The 21,945-nt window shown below is 33.4% G+C and overlaps 1 protein-coding gene across 1 annotated transcript in view; it reads left to right on the plus strand.

Annotated features, from left to right (window-relative positions):
* Positions 1-226: 226 nt before the first annotated feature.
* Positions 227-21,945, plus strand: part of LOC143205186 (spondin-1) — a 41,560-nt gene continuing 19,841 nt past the window's right edge. The window contains 2 exon segments of the mRNA XM_076418308.1: positions 227-328; positions 10,717-10,894. Of these exon segments, the coding sequence (XP_076274423.1) occupies positions 275-328; positions 10,717-10,894 (232 nt within the window). The 5' untranslated portion in view covers positions 227-274.

Consider the following 21,945-nt stretch of genomic DNA (forward strand, 5'->3'; position numbering starts at 1 on the left):
CTGGATAAAAACGAGATCATCCGTCATATAGTTCTAAGAAACAAGCAGGACGAATACTGTTGTGGATATACGGCATGATTAAAAATAATTAGCGCTATATCAATAAGCGCGGAACATTTAAGGAGAGTTTTCATCGTCTAACACCTCGGAGGAGTAGGAGAAGGGTCAACAATGCTTCTACCCTCAAGCGCCGCGGTTATTTCTCCCCTGCCATGACAGGATTCAGTCGAAAAGCGTCCGCGTAGCAAGCAGGAAGCAGCAGTATCGTCCGAGAATGCCGCCACCGTCGGGGAAAACACACGCCGCTACTTTCGACACGACAATAAAGGTCAGTAATCTCCAGCAGACAACGAGTAATCTTTAGTTTACTAAACTTTACTTTAGAAGGCGGACCTTTTATTTCATTAAATATTGGAACGTTTGTTAATAGAATCGGTATTTATATCGATTCGCTTTGTTATGTTGAATGAAAGTACGTACAATACATTATGATATAATTAGAAGCCCTTATTCTGTTAAATCACTGCGTAATGGCGAATTTGGTTTTAAAATATTCATTAAACAATACGAATATTTATTCGAGTATATATCGGGTTTCATGTGCGAAATTAATTGTTTTGTAATGAGTTGTTGTAATTTCACATTATTTCAGTTGATGTTATTAACTTCTATGGATTTTATGTTATTTTAAAACTGTTTATGTTCAGTATAATCTTAATTTACGAATTAATTTATTATTACTGTTCTGTAGAATTTGTATAAACACAAGCAAAACGAATTCTCTAAATTAAAATGACTTAAGTGTAAGTGAAGAGTTTTTACTCTAATATACTCTAAACTATACAAGTTCGTGTGGTTTGGCTCCCTTCAGTCTACTGATTTCCTGCGTTTTGCTCAATAGCTGTATTGCTTCAACGTTGCTGTAATTTATCAACCTTATTTCCTGTTTGAAAGCAAAATATTGGACCACTTCGTACATTCATTTACCCTACCAATCCATTTGAGTTTAGGTTAGGTTGAAAGTATCTTCCGACTAACCAGTAGAGTTGCTTGACTTTGGGTCTCTTGCTTCTTGTCCAACATGATGTTTCCAATTTAGCCTACCATCGAGATGGATGCCGAGGTATTTAACTGATTCTTATTGAGGAATCTGTCATCCGTCAAGTGATATAATTAGGTTTTTGTCATTTCGCCGCAATGCAAAATTAACATGGATAGATTTGGAGGTATTAAGCTGCATTTGCCAGTCTTTTCCAGTTAGTTTGATAGATTTTGACTGATAAATTATATTTCTTTAACCTTAAATCAAGTGAGGATTGTCATCTCAGTAACCAGTATATTTCTTTGATTTTGAGTTAGATCAGCTCTGGTTTTGTCTGATATTCCTAATATAATATATCATCGAGATGGATGCCGCGATATATAGCTGATTCTACTTGAAGAATCGGTCATCCCTTAAGTGATTTAACTGGGTATTTGTCATTTCACCGCAACTCAATCTTGACATAGACATATTTCGAACCATCAAGCTGATAACATGATCCAGTAGGCCATTTTTTAATGGTTGACAGTCGTTCTATTGATATCATGTGTCATCATATAAATATTATGCAATTTAGAGACTCTCCAATGTCCGTTTATAGGAATGGTAGTATCTGGAATATTACGAAACATTACATATCTTAAAACTACTTCTCTAGTAGTTCTTATAATTTTTGAGTGATGCTTCAAATCCATAAATTGGGTTATGACCTGCTACCCCAACCGGCATATTCTCCAAATTTAGCCTACTGTGGCTATTTCCTGTTTCGAAACCTGAAGAAATATCTGGGTAGTAAGGAATTTAAATCGAATGGGGAGGTTATAGTTGAAATAAACGCCTATTGTTGCCTAGTTTCGTTTTATTTTATATGCTTTATTATTTTGTTTATATTAAACTGTTAATTTTACTTTATCCTTATAGCAGGAAGCCGGCACAGCTTAACTGCCAGTTTGGCCGATCTGAAGCAATCCGGTTTATTGGCGGGAACTATGATCTCTATATAATTAATTTATCTGTATTCTAACAGATCAATTGAAAAGTCCCCGGCTACCATAGTAAAACACATTTTTTGTAGAAAAATAATTTTTTTGATTTCGACATAATTCCCTTCAAGGGTGATACACTGATTTTAGCGAAACTGCAACTATTCGATTGTCAATCACCTCTTCAACGAAGATTTCTTCCCAGCGAGCATTCTTTTGAGATCTGAGAACAGGAAATAGTCCCTGGGGGGCAGATCTGGAGAATACGATGAATGAGGAAGAAAATAGAAGCCCAATTCATGGATTTTTGCCATCGTTTTCTCTGACTTGTGACACGGTGCATTATTTTGGTGAAGCAGAACTTTCTTTTTCTTCAAATGTGACCGTTTTTCGGCGGTTTCGTTCTTCAAACGGCCCAATGACGCTATATAATAGTCGCTGTTGATGGTCCTTCCTTTTTCAAGGTAGTCCATGAAAATTATTCCATGCGCATGCCAAAATACAGATGCAACATAAACTTGCCAGCCAACTGTTGCGTTTTCCACGCTTTAGAGCAGGTTCATCGTGTGCAGTCCACTCGGGTGACTGGTCGATTGGACTTCGGAGTGAAATGATGGAGCCATGTTTTATCCATTGTCACATATCGACACAAAAACTTGGGTTTATTACGCTTGATCATCTTCAAACACTGCTCCGAATCATCAACTCGTTGTTTTTGGTAAAAAGTGAGCTCGCGCGGCATCCACTTTGCACAGAGTTGATATCTTTAGAGTGTCTGCTATTTCATTCAATTTTATTTTACGGTCTTTCAAAATCATTTTGTTGATTTTTTAAATGTTTTCATCGGTAACAACTTCACTTGGGCGTCTACTGCGTTCACCGCCCTCGGTGCTCATTTCACCACGTCTAAACTTAGTATACCAATTCTTGATGGTTGATTTTCCTGGGACAGTGTCGGAAAATTCGGCATCAAGGCAAGTTTTTACTTCAACTATATTTTTTCCTTTCAAAAACCAATATTTAATCAACACGCGAAACTCCTTTTTATCCATTTTTTTCACACAAACAAAAGTTGCTTCACTCAAAATGCTATAATTCACAAACTAATGATCCGACAGCTGTCCAATTTATACATGCATCTTTTGACGGTTAGGGCTAACTAAAAAACATATGGATTTAATTCTAGTAACGCCATCTATGTGTCATCTTCTTTAATTGTTGTTCTAATATACCCGAATATATTTGTTAGTTTGTCGAAGTTTAACGTTAATAAACATTGTTGTTTTTACTTGTATATAGTACTTTAAATAATTGAATAGTAAATATGGTATGGAATATAAAGAATGCTTTGGGTGACATATAAGTAATATTTCAGTAAAACCCGTTACCACTTTATTAAGACCTCATTTATTAAATCAGTTAGTGCTAACAATTCACAAACACAAAAAAAGAACGTTGTGTTGCCAACTGTCTTCTACTATCTTATTAACCTTCAACATCAAATACAGTGTCATAAAATTTTAAAAACTACTACTATTTTTTATATACCTCTAAAATATTCATCGACCATGTTGTGTAATGAGTGCGACAAGTCGAATAAATATCAAACATTATGAAAAATAAACAGACCAGAAAATATCACAAAAATATAAAACGGAAGAAGACAGCATGTATATTTAATAAAGTTATTTTTAAATTATATACTGTATATTCAATATACTAAGGTCTATTTATAGAGGTATTGGGAACTATGTATTAAATTAACTGTTTGATGTTAAGTGGATTAACAGAATTGTGTTTGAATTACGTAGGCATTAAGCAGCTGTAGTATTATTATAAACTACATTTGCTCCATTAATTATATTATTTAAACAGACCAACTATTCAATAGCCTTTAATGATCTTACACACAATTTCGGTGTTATTTCGTACGATGACTCCGGCAATAATAAAACAGTCATATCACCTACCAATCTCTTATTTAACACTTCACTTTCAAGAACAAGTGCAGAATGTGTATTATTACATAATATAAATAGTTATTCTATATTGCCTGTTGCTTATTCAGTCTTTTTGAGAAAAACCTCACAGGAATATTATAAAAAATTAACTATACACCTCAGGATTGGATGCAGTGTTGATATTTAAAAGTTGTCTATGTACTCTTTGGCTAACAAAAGGGATTTATAGGGTTTTGCAAAGTCATATACAATGAATAAACCTTTCTGCGAATTGCGGATCATTCTTATATATTTAAGAAATTTGGACGGTGATGGGCCATCATCAAAGGCTGAATATAAAAAGTGTCTTTATGCCAAGATGCAAGTGTCTAGCATATTCTATAGCGATATTATATTCATATTCGCATATTCATATTAAAATATTCCAAAAATGTACATACATTTTTTTTTATACAAAGTACTGTGATCTGATTTTGCACTAGTTTAAAGACTTACTTCTATTGAGTTATTTTGTCCCATTCGCACCATGGAGAAATCTGATTGTGTCAGGGTTAATATGGTAAAAAAGTTTTTGTTCGTGATTATATGTAAGTGTCATACTGTTGCGGTAGTCACGGGTTCGAAGCCTGCTGGGGCACCGATGTACTTTATGCTTGTGATTCTAATTGTAAATGTCTTTATAGGCAACAGTGGAAAATGTCACAAGGAATAACCATCCTTGTCACGCTAGTAACAAGGCTGGGTAAGACCGGATGTCTGCTGGGATGGTCCCTGAGTTGGTCACTGGCCAGTTCATAGGCTTAATACCGAGGGCCGTGGTTCGGAGCCCACGTTAAACAGTAGCTACTGTCCAAATAAACCCAAAATAAGGTTAAAGGTTGAAAATAAGGCTTTAAGGATTTGCTTATATAACAATACTTTATTGTATGTCAGCTGGACAATATATCTTCCGAATAGCCAATACCTTTTTCTAAATTTAATATTCAGTTCTTCTTTTCTTTTTTACGTAAGCTTTCTAGTCCAGCTTTGCCATGTCATATTTTGTTGTGTTAGCATATGGCATTTGGATATTATTTATTCTGATAAACATTTTTTAACTTAAAGTTGACTAGAACAGATTTAATCTTATTCAAGTTGGGACTGCTGGACCAGTTTGTGGACCTTTGTTAATTTTATTTGCTTATTAGCGTTTGCTGCATCTTTATTGTACTATATTGCAAAATTATTTTACTTGGCATCGCAATTTTTGCTGTGTACACCTAGTCTTTAACCAAGATATAAATGTACATATAAAAGAAAATGTCAAAAAATTAAACGTATAGTACGATACGTTCTGCTGTATTTCTTTTTTATATAGAAGTTGTAAGATTTCTTCCATAGTCTGCCCGAGTCTCATTCGCTACAATGGAAAAGTTAAATTGTGTATTCGGGCAATATAGACGTTATATAATGACGCGTTTCAACTTTTGCGCGCCAGAGGGCGGTTTTGCTATAAAACAAAACAACGCGCTAATGCGGTAAGTTGTGTTTTAAGTTAAGCTAAAGTGTCGGGGAAAGTTTCGGAACCGTTGAGGGCCTCAACAGCGGGCAACAGTAGAGAAGAATGTTTGTAACAAGTTATTTAAAAGCTTGCTATATTTTAAGACAAATTAAGAGAAATATGAAATATCTAAAAATGAATGCGAGAAAACATCAAAGATGTTCAAAATGGAAAAAATAATGTGAATATCAAACTTGTAAATAAACAACATTGATATATTAATAGTGTGGAAACACTATTTTCTTTTAAAATAGCTGTAATTCTACGCGGAATGGATTTGTAGAGTGTATGTATAGTTTTCCCACCAACAAATTGCTTCAGTGATGTTGAAGATGGATCTACTCCTCACTTTGTGCACTAAAGCTCCTCTTAACGGTTCAATTATGAATTGGATTAATGGAATTGGATTAATTAACAAGCAAGACGAGTGCGAGAAAATACATCAGTATGTATTCCTCAATTATAGAATTATAATTATTTATTAATTATTAACTTATAGCTATAGTTTACACTAACAATACACACTAAATGTTCACACAAGTTCATATGGTTTTGTTCGCTTCAACCTCCTGATATCCTGCGCGCTGTCCAGCAGTTGTATTGCTTCCACGTTAGAATGATTTAGTAATCTTCTTTCGTGTTTCAAGGCGAAATCCTGCACAACTTCGCAAATCCATTTGATTTCCAGGTCATCGTGGAGTTCTTCATTGGTTACATAGCGACAGGCATTGGTAATCAATCTAAGAACCTTGTTTTGACAGCGCTGTATGACTAACTGATTTGAATTTTTAGTGCAGCCCCATATTTGCACCCCATAGGTCCAAATTGGCTTTATAATTGTATTATAGATCAACCTCTTTGATTTTAGATCAAGTTGAGAGTATCTTCCGACTACCCAGTATAGTTATTTTATTTTGGTTCTAATGTGTTTTGCTTTTTGTCTAACGTGATGCTTCCAATTTAATCTACCCTCAAGATGGATTCCAAGGTATTTTGCTGATTCTGCTTGAGGAATTGGGCAATTAAGTTTTTATTATTTCGCCTTAATGCAAAATTAACGTGGACAGATTTGGAGCTATTAAGTTGAATTTTCTAATCTTTCGTCCATTTGTAGATTTTGTTGACTGTCACTTGCACTTTTTCTATTGCCCTAGGCAGAGAAATATCTTTTGTCATAATAACTGTGTCGTCAGCAAAGGTTCCAAGAAGTGTTTCTTTTGTTGTTGGAATGTCAGCAGTGTAGAACAGATACAGAAGAGGTCCTAAGACGCTCCTTGTGGAACTCCAGCCGAGATATTTTTAGATGTCGAGAACGCCATTTCGTGCGTTACTCTAAATTTTCTTCCGAATAAATATGATTCCAGCAATTGACAATAGTTACGCGGTAACAATTTGCTCATCTTACAGATTAATCCCAAATGCCAAACCCGATCAAAAGCTTGTGAGACATCCAGGAATATTGCAGGGCAGTATTTATTTTATTCAAACGCTTTTTCAATAGCCACAGTTACTCTGTGCACTTGATCGATTGTTGAATGGTGATTACGAAAGTACCAAACTGGAAATCTGGTATTGTTACCAAATGTTTAACACGTTTAAATATCAGTTTCTCAAATAGCTTTGATATTGCTGAATATTCCTCTATCCATATACCCAGCCGTTTGTAGGAAATGATGTAAACAATGTTATTAATAAATAACTATACAATTATACATTTATTTTAAACCTAATATATTTTAGTAATGATTTAAATTTTGTTTTATAGCTGAGATGTAGCTAGAATTTGTTGAGAGTGAAAATTGAAGAATGTGAAATTCAGAGAAGACGAAATTAGACAGCATTTTGCAAAGATGTAAGAACAGTATACAGTGATACTATGAAATAATTAAATTTGTTAGCAAAAATAGACCTGGATCCAAATAAACAAAATATAAAACTACCAACGACACCCTAATGATCTAATGACAAGGAAAATACAATGCATTATTATATAAGAGTATAGGTAAATAAATTATTGTTTTATAAAAATAATGATGTATTGACTGAGATTTCTTTTAGTTCAAAAGTACGATCATCTATTCGTTTTAGTAAATGTTCAATATGTTAATCGAAACCTCGAGGTAGTTAATTCATTAAAGGGGTTTGTGGATTAAGAATAATAGCGATATTTGCAGATTGTTAGGAAAATGTTACTGCTTTCATATATAGTGGTGGCTTTTTCGTTCGGTTTTAACTATATTGGTTGTGTTTGATCTAAACGATTTTGATCTTTTTTATGGTTATGTTTATTTATATGATTCATGGACTTTTTGTTAATTGTTCAAATATGTAAATTTATTTAGATATGGCGTTTTTATAAAAATTATTTTTGTTATTTCATTTTATTCAATAGCTTTTTAAATAAAATGTTTTATTTAAAAAAAATTTCAATGTTTATCTCTCTCCTTATATATAGTTTCAACATTTATTTCAACAATTTTTTATCATATTTGTGTATTTTCATTTATAAAAAATAATGATGTGTAATATTGGATAGTTTTTATAAAAATAGAATAGTTGGACATATATTAATTATATTTTTTCTTTTTATTTAATTCTTTTTTTAAATAAAATGTGTTATTTCCAAAATTTAACCGTTTTTATTTACCTCTTGAACCTATTTACCCGTTTAATATATTCGACATTAAATCTAATAATCACGATAAAAAATAAGTAAAGAAATCTCTATATACGCATGCGCCAAGCTCGGATTATTCTCTATTTTAAAATTAAATGGAGCCAATATGCGCATGCGCCAAAGCCGGAGGTATTGTGGAGTAATGTATCCTTACAATCATCAAGTTTCCAGGTTTTATGATTGTTGCGCCATTTCTTTCGCAGCTTGGCGTTGGCTTCCGTTATAAAGAGTTACGTTGTCTTTTTTTTTTTGTTGAAATAGTATTACTTAACCGTCTCTCTCGGTTTTTGAGTTTAGCCCACTATTTCTCTTCGCCGATGATGTTTTACCATAATTTCTCTATACTGTCATTACCGTGGCTTATAAAATCGCTAAAAAATCATTCAGGGAACGGTCACAGAACAAAGCATATCAACAGGGGACAAGACTGAAATATAAGCTACAAAACTTTTATAGATTATTATCCAATAGTGTTAGCACTAGCTTGATGACAAAGTAGACTAGTGTGAAATTATTTATATGTATTAATAAATGTCTTGTTTCGAAAGAAGTTAAATAAGGATGTCTTAGTAAACAAATAAATAATTCGTCGTGTTTTTAATTTAAATTAATGGGACTGAATTTTCTCAGTTATCCTCCTTTTCCTTGTTTGTGGAGGGTGGTAAACATTTCATACTTTTGCCCAGTCGTAAAGGGTAAATGTGCTTCAAGAAAAGGTTAATATAAACAGGGCTTTCCTTGTTGATGATGAAGGATATTATAATTAAATCTATTTTAAAACTAAATTATAGTCAGGTCGAAATTTTGTTTTTTTATTGATATCTTAGTGCTTCAACAATCTGCCCGTAGGCAGTAAGTATTATTATATGATTTCCGTTATATAACATAACTATCCTGAAATGTAGGATATCGCTTCAGTAAGTGATCTGATCTACAAACTTATAATTTAAATCTTATTCTAGATACAATTCTATCTTATTGTAAAGTCTATCCTAACTTATCCTAAAGACTATTCTAACTTATTCTGGAGATCATATCTCACTCTATGTGTCTATTAATCAGTTCGTATGGTAGTTTCGGTTTGAGCCTACGAGACGTATAGGGCGTCGACGATGACTCGCAATACTTTATTCTGGAACCTCTGGAGGATATCTATCTTAGATTTGCTAGTAGTACCCCATAGTTCAATACCATAGGTCTAAATGGTATACAAAATAACATCCAAATTTCAAGGGCATCGAACATTTTAAAATTCAACTTGAACTTTCTAAATTTTATTTTATAAACTTGAAGGAGGTGTTTTTGGAAAGGTAAACGGGAGAAAAAATTTCTTATGGCCAGTGAAGATAGATGATTCTTCTTATTTTCGAAATATCAATAACTATATTTTACTAAAAACTATATAACATTTTTGCATATCGTTTTTTTTTTGGTTATACCTCCACCATAGCGAAAATCAGTAGAAAAAATGCCATAAATATTTAACAATCAAAAAAAATGTCAATCCACTGTAACAGTGAAACTTTCTATGGGGAAGAACATTTTATTTTAAGAACAATTTTTATTTTGTCATTACAACGATTATTATGTACATATTTTATTTTAAGACCTTTTTTTGTATTCAAAATCTAAGTTTGTTTATTTTTTATTTTTTAGTTCTTTATTTATTTTTTGAAGTCGGTTCAATTTTTTTGTTAAAATATTTTATTTTTCCCTTTTTAGTGTTAGATATTTACTCAATAAATGATGCAGTTATTTTATTAAGTATTACGAAGGGTAAGCCAAGTAAAGATGCAGCACCTTTGGGGAAAAATAGGAATAAAGAAACAATTATTGAAAATAAAGAATGGTTCAGGCTTCGGACTCCGCTATCGAGCCTAGGTGATTTGACAAATGTTCTAGCCAAACAAAATCTGCTAATACAACAAAATACTGGTTGCCTTCGCCGGGAATTGGAGCCGCAAGCACTAATGCAATCTGGACGACTTTTGCAATGAACGACTGGTTTTCCGTCACATCAGTTCGGCAATAACATTATACACAAATTTCTGATTATTTTAGATAAAAAAATATTGAAAAGTTGGTACGCGCCTTTGAAATTTGATGGTTACCTTCGATTTTCCCGGATTCCACCATCAGATCCTGACTTGGCTCCAATAGGAACTCCTCGGAAGTGGACTTTTTCGAATAATAAAAAAATTTGGAAATCGGTCTTTAATTGATGAAGAAATCGATGAACTTCCTCTTTTTTTGGAGTCGGTTAAAAATTAGCCCAATCGGTCCAGCCGTTCTCCAGTTGCTAGTAGCGAGACTAACTAATAGCAATTAACTTTGTATAAAACCTGTTACTAACCTATTGTATCTCAATTGCTGGGCTTCAGAATAATATAAAAAAGTTAAAAATTATGCAAATATTGTATAAAAACGTACGATATCCCGCGCTATAAAACTCCATTTTGTATAACACAATATTTTGCCCGTTATTATATTACGTAAATTTATTTTTCTTTCAGCGGACCTTGCTGATCCTCTTAATGATCAATAGCCGTCTCTGCCAGGCCGGCATAGGTCTTCGGTGCGACATGATACCCGAAGGAGTGACGTCGACCAAATGTCAGGAGCATACGGACCGGTACAAGATTGAAATCTCGGGGAATCCAGAGGCGTACGTGCCCGGGGAACAATACACTGGTAACGTCATTTTCGATTTTGTTAATGTAGCGCCCGCGAAATTACGATGATCGGATCAGTTCGCGCATGATTGATCGTTGGATGTCATCTCGATGTTGACGTGCACTATATGTGATGAAATTCGAGACGTTTCCATTAATAGATGTGGTCGTTCGTTCGTCTTGGAATGGGAACTGATTTTTGATTTTCGAGCGGTATGGGGAAACGTACATATTAATTTCCTGTATTACGTAATGTTACTTTCCAACTATCGACAGTTGAAACAGTCGATAATCAAAAAACTAGCGACTGAAAATAGTAATTATTATTTGCAAATGCACGGTTCGACTGTGTTTTTTTAAGTCGTGATGTCAGACGAAGATGTACGAACCCTTTCCTGTATAAATTGGGAGAAAGGAAAGGACGGAGATAATTGCTTGGAGCAGTTAATTTTATATGTGCTTATACTTTCCAACGGTACATACGATAATTCGAAGAAATAATAAAATAGAGTAGAGTAAAATAGACAAATAGAAGTAGAAGACAGCGAATAGCGACAAACAAACAAAAAATAATAAATAGAGAATAATAAATGAAAAATAGTCAATAAAGTATAATAAATGAGCACTAATAACTGGAGATTTAATAAATAAAAATGGGAATTAACAGAGAAAGCTGCAGTTTTAAAACAAATGTTTTCCTCGATTGTACAAACATTTGTTCGAAAATTTACGTGTTTGACTACCAGACTAAGAGTATGTGGAGGACCAAACTAGAAGAAGCAGGAAACCTTTCTAAAATTTTGTTTTGTAACTCGATCATGTTTTAATTTTCCCACTAAACATACTCTGTGTCACTGTATTGCGACTAATTTTATATTATCTAGTAACTTTAATTATATTACTCAAGCTCAAGTTGAAAATCTCAAGCCCAAACTTCTTTTTTTTTACTGTTTGGTGGACTCCTACAGATGCATTCCACATATGTTCACAATTGGGCCTTTTCTTTCATTTGATTTAACTATACCCACACTACTTCGCACCATTTTAACATTCTAATCTCATGTACACATATCCTCAAAGAACTTTTCTATTCATTTATGATGTTGATGAATTATCATAGAAATTGAACACTTATCGTGTTGTCAGTTTGTACAGTTTTTATTTTATATGTATAACTAGCGACCCGCCCCGGCTTCGCACGGGTGCAATGCTGATACTAAATTAAATACACTACAGAAAAAATATGAACGTTGTATATAAAAACATAGCGGCCCGCTCCGACTTTGCACGGGCATAAAATATATATGCCTATGTCACTCAATGAAAACATGATTAAAATCGATCCAGTATTTTTGGTTCATTCATTACTGCCCTTGGCCTGCACGCATTAAATTTGGAGTAAAACAATTCCTCTTCCCCTATACTTACTATGAAGATTTCCTGCTATCTTTGGAATATCTAAATTCATACAATTTTTATTACATTACACATTTTTAAATGCAAATTTTAAATTTGTAATATCTCCGAAAATATTTGTTTAATTTACATGCTGTAAGGAACCATATTGATCTATATTAATTGCACATTGTATTTAAGGTACTTAATTCGATAAGGATTAATGCCGTATTGCTTAAAATAGCTTCGTAAATAAGCCATTTTCTCACGTAAAAAGTAAACAATAAAAATGGTTAATGTGGGTTATCCCTAAAAGATAAACATATACCATCGCGGACTTTTTTGTAGACCTTTTTATGGTGTACAATACTGTAGTACATTAATTTGATCTAACTCGTAGGGTTAGGCAGCGTTTTTGCTAATTGCTAAATATGCCTAAAAAAATAGGTTAATTTACGACATCACGTTAGAAACCTCTAAAATTAGCAATGTTGCCTTAGTATATTATGCATGTATTATACATATAAACCTTCCTCTTGAATCACTCCATCTATTGAAAAAAACCGCATCAAAATCCGTTGCGTAGTTTTACAGATTTAAGCGCACATAGGGATATAGGGACAGAAAATGCGACTTTATTTTATACTATGTAGTGATTTCTAATACATCTTAAGCTAGATATGTTTAGTACAATATTAAATTATAAATTTAAGTCACTGAGAGTTAAATACATCAAACTTGAGTACAAATTAAGAGAAACACTTATACGCTGTAGAAGTTCATGTGGTTCGATTCGCTTCAATCCAGTGGTTGTATTGCTGCCATGTTGCACTTATTTAGTCACCTTATTTCATGTTATAAGGCGAAATCTAGAATCACTTTGTAGATCTATTTAAATTCGAGATCATGGTGCATTTCTTCATTGTTGTTGTTACGCAGGCGATAAGTATTGGTAATTACTGAAAGAAATTTGTTAAGTTTTTTTTATGTTTTAGTGCAACCCCATCTTCAAATTCAGGTCCAATCAGTACATTCCTTTGATTTTGAGTCTCATTCTATCAGCGTTTTCTCTACTTGTTATATATATTTTCATTAATCTCTTTAGAACAATCTGCCCGTAGGCAATAATATAACTGCAGAATATCACTTCGTTAAGTGGTCTACTAGACAAACTTATAATCTAAATCTTATTGTAGATATTATTCTAACTTATATTAAAGTCTATCCTAACTTATTCTATAGATTACTAAATCTCACTCTATGTGTTTTTTAATCAAAGTTCGTATCGTAATTTGCGTTTGAGCCTACGCACTTCACTGTCATCGCGCACCTTTAACTGTTTGACGAGTGCATTGGGATGCACTAATAGTCTTTCAGAGTATTTCTCACTAACACTTCGAATCACACTCGGTATGGGTCCGAAGGGGAGATCGAGTCTTAACATGGGACATCGACGATGACTCGCAACACTTTATTCTGGAGTTTTTGGACCATATCTACGTTAGATCTAGAGAATACGGCAAATGAGGAAGCAATTCGAAGCCCAATTCATGAATTTTGTCATCGTTTTCACTGACTTGTGAAACGGTGCATTATCTTAGTGAAACAGTACCTTCTTTTTCTTCAAATGCGGCCATTTTCCGGCCATTTCGTCCTTCACACGGTCCAATAACGCTATGTAATAGTCGCTGTTGATGGTCCTAAAATAAATCCATAAATACAGACGCCATAACCTTGTCAGCCGACTGTTGCGTTTTCCCACGCTTTGGAGTGGTTTCATCGTGTGGAGTCCACTCGGATGACTGTCGATTGGATTTCGGAGTGAAATGATGGAGCCATGTTTCATTCATTGTCACATATCGACGCAAAAACTCGGGTTTATTACGCTTGAACATCTTCAAACACTGCTCCGAATCATCAATTGGTCGTTGTTTTTGGTCAAAAGTCTCGCGCGGCACCCACTTTTCACAAAGCTTTCTCGTACCCAAATATTCGTGAATGATCTGATGTACACGTTCAGTTGATATCTTAGAGTGTCTGCTATTTCATTCAATTAAAATTTACGGTCATTCAAAACCATTTTGTGGATTTTTCAAATGTTTTCGTTGGTAACAACCTTTTTTGAGGGTCCACTGCGTTCATCGTCTTCGGTGCTCATTTCACCACGTCTAAACTTAGCATACCAATTGTTGATGGTTGATTTTCCTGGGGCAGTGGCCGGAAACTCGGCATCAAGCCATGTTTTTGCTTCAACTTTATTTTTTCCCTTAAAAAACAATTTTTTCCAAAATTCCTTTTTATCCATTTTTTTCACAATAACAAAAGTTGCTTCACTTAAAATGCTATAATTCACAAACTAATGATCCGACAGCTGTCAAAGTCGTACGCGCAGCTTTTGAGGGTTAGGGCTAATTAAAAAACATATGGATTTAATTCTAGTAGCGCCATCTATGTATAGGCCGGGGACATTTTAATTGACCCCTTATATAAAAAACAATTAACTTGCCGGAACCTTTATACTCAAATAAATAGCGAAAATGGTCCCACAGGTCACACAAAAGTTCTAAATTATATTAAGGGAGGAAAATTGACGCGCTTGTTGAATTTTCTTATTAAATTAGCATTTTTGGAGGTCGGCACGTCTATGTTAAGTCTAAACCCCGAAAAGCATGATTATTCATCTCGTGATAAAGCCATTATAATAACTCCAAATCTGGAAAGCGTGTTGGTGGGAGATTTTTTATCGCTGAGACGATTAACGCGACGGTTTAAACATATAATTTTGAGGGTTATACGTTCAATTTTTTAACACAAGAGAAAAAATTTTCGCTGGTAGAAATATGTCGTGCAAGAAATTCAAACAATTATCCAATTTATCAGTTTTATATGTATAATCAGCTTTCTTTCTTTTTTAAAATCGTAAGCATTTGCATTATAACGCAACAGTCGATAAATCCCCGGTCTATTTTCAATTAAAAGAAAAATAAATGTTTATACCATAAACCGACTTATCTCTATTGAAAAATCACATTATATTATTATAATGTATGTTATAATATAACTTAAAAGTAATGTTAATTACATGACCACAGTAATAGGTTAGAGTTGATTTATTATATATACATTGAACTTTTTTCCACACTAGTATAGTTATAGTTCACTTAATTAACTACAGTAGTACATCTGAGTAAAATATTTTACCTTCATTAAAAAGCATGTTTATGTTTTATGCTTAGTTCTTGTTTCCTGCGATGCAATGTTTCCTGGTAAAGTCATTATGTTATTACAATATTTCTCCTTAGTTTGTCCTGTTACTACCTGTATATATCTTTCTTGATAAAACTACATTAAAATCACTTCATTCTCCTTAATGCATTTTCAAAATCCTCAAAACAGTTAGTATTATTTCCTGATATATTTTAACCAATTGTCCATGTATATTCTGAACAATAACACATATGCTCATAAAGATATTAAACTTTTTAATACAACTTCCTACAATTAGAGTATATTAATTGTATACTGACTTTTAGTTTTTCCCTCTTTCATCGCCCTGTCTTGGTAATTGTCAGTATTGAATCATAAACCAATATTCATAAAGTATTTTTCAATCACTTTCAAAAACACTATTCAATATTTGGTAACAATTCTTGCTTGCAATTTCATGTTATATACCACATAGTTCTTGGTATTTGTGGTGTTGTATTGTCTGGTTTCTACAACAATTACAACTTTCAATTTGTAAACCTCCCAATTTACGCCCTTATTAAAAAAAATGTCCGTTGATTCCGATATTGAACTTTTTCCATATTTTCCTTTCCCCTTGGTTAAGATAAAGAATCTGTAAATAAACACATGTTACAACTTTTTACTAATGTGTAACTGTAAGACTATTTAAATTACAATTATAATTAGAAATTAACAATTGGGTGTATAGCCATTCGGTTTCAAACACAAACTTTTTAAAAACATTTTAAAGTCTTCTTTTTATCAACGGGGGTTTATCTGGACTGGACGTACAGTCTAACGTGGGTTTCGAACCACGGTCCTCGGCATTAAGCCTACCGACTGGCGAGTGAGAAACTTAAAAATCATTCCAGAAGACATCCGGCCTTACCCAGCCTGGTTACATCACAACACAAACATAAATTTGCGACCATGCCCAAGCAGGATTCGAACCCGCGCCTATCACAATAGTGGGTGGACCGTCCTATCTCCTTTACCACTGCACCAACCAAGCCGATATACTTAAATTTAAATAAGTAATTTTTTCGCAAATAACAAATGTTTTTAAAATGGCACAAAAAAATAGAGAAAAAATTGTTTCATGTCACTTCTAATTGTTTTCTTGATTTAACACACACTTATATAACGTGTTATGATAATATAATGAATTTATAAAAATTGTTCTCAGTTTATTAAATTTATGTAAAATTGTACGAACGATTATTTAGTATTAAAGAATAAATATTTTTCGTCACTTAATGACAATGTCACGCAAGATCTAAACTTTAGTTCCGCTACTATTAACAGAAAGGATGTTTATCATGTCATGGGGACGATGTAGTGCCAAACTTGTAAATTAGCTGTAAAAGCTATTAAGTATTTCACGGGTGATTATAATTCCTGGTAGTGTGGGAAGTTGAGAGAGTTAACCATTTACTAACATATAAGTACAGCAGAGGGTGTATTGATACAACAAAGTATTTTCTAAAACAATTTAGTTAAGTAGTATTAAATGTTAAAAAAGCACTTTTTGATTGGAATTTCTAACATTTCTATTGGCTGTTGTAATAACGAACAGACTGTTGCTATATTTCACGTACCTCTCACCTTTCAGCTTCTCAGACTGACTGTAATTACTGAAGTGGTCAAAATGTTACAAACATTCCGCAAAATGATTTTATTTTTAAAAGGCACAATATATAAATTGACGGAATATGACACATGATAAAGTCTATCAATGTAGAATATGTCGGATTGAAGACTCTCAATCGGAATAGTGTGGTGTATTCCCAGTATAATTCTCAAGGTAGCATTCTGGACTGGGTCAAGTCTCCTAACATATGAGGGAGCTGCAGTGATGTAACATTGATTTTCATAATCCAGCTTACCTCTAATTAGTGTCATATATGTTATTCAGTGAAATTCTATGAGCACCCCAATACTGAAGCGAATATCTATTGAATATTTTCCCTTTATGTGGTTTATTTGAGAGATTTAATTTAGTTTGTGATCAAATATCAGTCCAAGAAATCTATGTTTCGGTTTATTTATTAAATTCTAACCATCTATCGTCAGTGCAACTATCCGTGGGCAATTTCTTCCTCTGTAAAAATGAACATTTACGGCAGATAATTTTAGTCCGTTTTGATTGTCCCAATTTGGTAATTTATTGACGCAATTCTGTAGGAGATACTGGCTATATTTATGATCTGAGTCATTCATAAATCCGAGCATTGATGTATGGTGAGATAACCTGATTAATCGAGTCTATAGCGACAATGAATAATAATGGGCTGATACACGTACCCTGTGGAACTCCATTGGTCTGACGGTAATATGATCATTATATCAAACATCCATTCCCTCTAACTCGATAACATCTGTCGACCAAGAAGGATGTAATAAATGTATACATATTCCCAACTATTTTCCATTTCAATAGTTGTTTTTGAATACTGGTGATTTTTATGGCATCAAATGCTTTTTCTAAACCTTATATGAAGGCAATCACATGTTGTCTCGAGTTGAATGCTTCACATAGATCATCCTGAGATCCTATTAGATGATCGAGTGTGGAGTATCCTCTTAAGAATCCCAATTATGTATATGAGCCTACTGCAGACCATACGCAGACCATTGCCTGTTTTCCTTTCCTGTCTATATTTCTGTTTCAATGTAGCTGTAGCTCTGTAAGGTTTGTTATTGGTTGCACACTCGCACAATTAGGTTTTAACACAAAAACGTCGGTTTATGTTTTTAGACAGAGCTGCTATCTATTATCCCGTAGAACTCTATGATACTTTACCTTCGCAGGTCCCTTAAAACTACTTCACAATGCCAGTATCTTTAATAATAGATTTGTTTATCATATTTGAAATTCAGAATTAGAATGATTTGATAGTGTCCTAGTTTTAGAGAACCTAACAACAAACACGCCCTTAATCATTTTAATATCTATTATAAAATATAATTATCGAGCTATAGTGTAAATATTGTATGCAGCGTAATTGTTTGAAATATAGGTCAATCGCCGTGGAAAATGCGAGGTTATTTCCCGTTTATAAATGGAAAATGAGAAATGAAAAGGCGCCTTTAAAAAAATCACAACGTAAAAATGAATCTTCCCCATAAATCGTTTTTATTTTTAATATCCTCCTCTCATCCCGCCTTGTTTCCCTATCCAGCTGTTCCTAAATGCGTCCTATGACATTTAAATACATTTTAGACGCCTTCTTCCTTGTTCTCTCCGTCTCGCCGGGACAATATTGGAAAATATGAAGGAAAACTGATGGAAGCCTAACATGATTTAGCGCTTTGCAACTTATCCGAAGCCCGATTATCATCAGCCCGGTTGTTTATGTATGAGTTTTTATGTCGTGGCACTTTATCTGCATTAACTATAATATTGCCTGTATCGAACAGTATGGGCGATATACGATTACTGGTTTTACATTTTTCACAAAGTCGATTTATCATGATTTATAATATCACAAGGAAGAGATAATAATATAAAAATGCGTGCATTATTTAAGGGAAAAATTGACGCTGATGTCAAAAAAATGAGGTAAGTTATTAACTCCATAGATTATATATAGAGGTTTTATATAGGCGAAACCGAGGAAATGTTTTGCGTGGTCCATTCAACGCTGGCTCTGAGACCACTTTTTTAATTGGTTCATTTGAATTGGCCTACAAAGTCATTTAATTGGCTCATTTCTATAACGCCATTGTTTGTTTCAGTTACTTGGATGTATTTTTGCCATCGTTTTGACTGACTTGTAACACGGTGCATTGTTTTGGTGAAGCAGTACTTTCTTTTTCTTCAAATGCGATTTTGGCGATTTCGTCCTTCAAACGGTCCAATAACGCTATGTAATAGTCGCCGTTGATTGTCCTTCCTTTTTCAAGGTAGTCAATGAAAATTATTCTACGCGCATCCCAAAATTCAGACGCCATAACCTTGCCAGCCAACTGTTGCGTTTTCCCGCGCTTTGGAGCAGGATCATCGTGTGCAGTCCACTCGGATGACTGTCGTTGTTTTTGGTCAAAAGTGAGCTCGTGCGGCACCCACTTTGCACAGAGCTTTCTCATCCCCAAATATTCGTGCATGATATGATGTACACGTTCAGTTAATATATTTAGAGTGTCTGATATTTCATTCAATTTCAATTTACGGTCATGCAAAATTATTTTGTGAATTTTTTAAATGTTTTCGTCGGTAACAACCTCTTTTGGGGCTTCTACTGCGTTCACCGTCTTCGGTGCTTATTTCACCACGTCTAAACGTAGCATACCAATCCTTGATGGTTGGTTTTCCTGTTGCAGTGTCCCGAAATTCGGCATCAAGTCAAGTTCTCGTTTCAACTGTATTCTCTCTTCAAAAAGCAATATTTCATCAACACGCGAAATTCATTTTTATCCATTTTTTTTCACAATAATGCAAGTTGCTTCATTCAAAATGCTATAATTCATAAACTAATCCGACGGCTGTCAAATTTACACACGCATCTTTTCAGGGTTCGGGTTAATTAAGAACATATGGATTTAATTCTAATAGCGCCATCTATGTGTCAGGCCGGGGACTTTTAAATTGACCTGTTATGTTAAAAATAATGCACGTCTAATGAAATCTAAGGAGCCTAGGCGCGAGATTCTGCTACTAAGATTGGTAGGTGCCTCCTTAGGATTAAGCTAAAAACTCAAATAAAGAAATAAGCAAAACTTTGTTGCTGTTGTGCATTAACTTCTCCATCTACAGCTACGATGAACATGCAATGCATGCAATGCGTACAAGGAAAGAAACCAGACAGTATTTCGGCGCCGTTTGTGTATGCTTTAATTTATTAATAAATCATAATTACACATCAGAAACTTTGGCCACTTTGGTGTTAGTTTCTGATTTATAAAACTGTTATAATTTATATTTACACTTGCAGCCATAAAATTATTATCTTTGATTTGTCATAATTTAAGAATTATGGGGAATATACAACGATTTGAAGATATAATAATAAAGACGACAATAATATAGATATGGATAAATGGGTAAGTAGATAAATAAGTAGAGGATAATGAATAGAGAATAATAAATAGAAAATAATTAATAGAAAATGATAAATACAGAATAATAAATGAAGAATAATAAATGGAATATAATATATGAGGATTAATAAATCCAAAATAATAAATAGAGCATAATAAATGAAGAATAACAAATGGAATATAATAAATGAATATTAATAAATTTAAAATAATAAATAGAGAAAAATAAATGGGAATTAAAAAGAAAAAATTGGAATAGTGTGTGAATAAACTCGCTATTTGATGAAATTCAGCTTGGACTGCACAACACAGAAAAATAAAGCAAATAAGAAAAAGGTAGTGGCTCTTAGCGTCGCGTCTTCAGAAATGAACTCTTATGTTCCAACTTGCTTGTTAACGTGTTAAGATTTGACATCTGGCAAATACAGCCCCCGAAGAAATATAAACAATGTTGTCATTCATGTTAAAGTAATTATATATGTCGCTAAGTATTCACAAAGGCGACAAGTTCTATAATTAATTGGAATTAGCAAATAATACTTCCTTTATATTATCGCTGAAACTTTTTTTGTGAAAAAGATAAACGATCCAAAATTAAAAGATGTAAAAATCGAACTACCAGTTCGAATTCTAAGTAGCATAGTTATTCGGAACATAATTAATTCATATCGATTATGACTTCAGTTTCAACGTTCACTTTTACTCCTAAAACTACATGCTGTGCACGTCAATCAAACTTCCCACTTTCCCACTGCCGCGTAATCCAAATCTAAAATATGAGCTGTCCCAGCGGTGCATTATACGAGGGTGGTTCAAATATGATGCAGACAAACGCTGTAGATGGCGCGCATGTATGTTTTGAAGGTCGTGGTTTGAGTATGTTATAGCTGGGTCCCTTACGAATAGTGTAGAATAGTTTTCGTCCGGAGCGCATGTTTTACGCGCGTGCTACGACGATGAGTGACGTTAAAAAGAAGACGACAGTATTCATCAATTTATTCCAACCACTTTCTATTAAATACATCTTATATTTACACTATACTGAAAATTCATGGTACTTCATTAGCTTTTATCTTCGTTATATTTTTTTTCTTCTCTTGAATTATCTCTAAAATCAGAAAGATATAAGAATACATATAGACATATAACATATAAGTATAACAAATAGACAGAAAACGTATACAAAAATGACCATATTTTATTCTTACCTTTACTATAATCTTCAAATAAGTTCTGTTTCCATATTATTTAACATATCCTTTGTTCCATAATAGTTTACAAAATTGGTGTTATAAAATGATAATATTTTACTAATAGTTCATACCTTATACACTTATTTTCGCATTATCTGTTGCCAATTTTGCTTATGAAATAATTATATTACAACAAACAAAATGTAAATACAAA

Source organism: Rhynchophorus ferrugineus, unplaced genomic scaffold (assembly GCF_030347505.1).
Source record: "Rhynchophorus ferrugineus isolate W39M unplaced genomic scaffold, kcgeb_rfMv2 rfM11, whole genome shotgun sequence".
NCBI lineage: Eukaryota > Metazoa > Arthropoda > Insecta > Coleoptera > Curculionidae > Rhynchophorus > Rhynchophorus ferrugineus.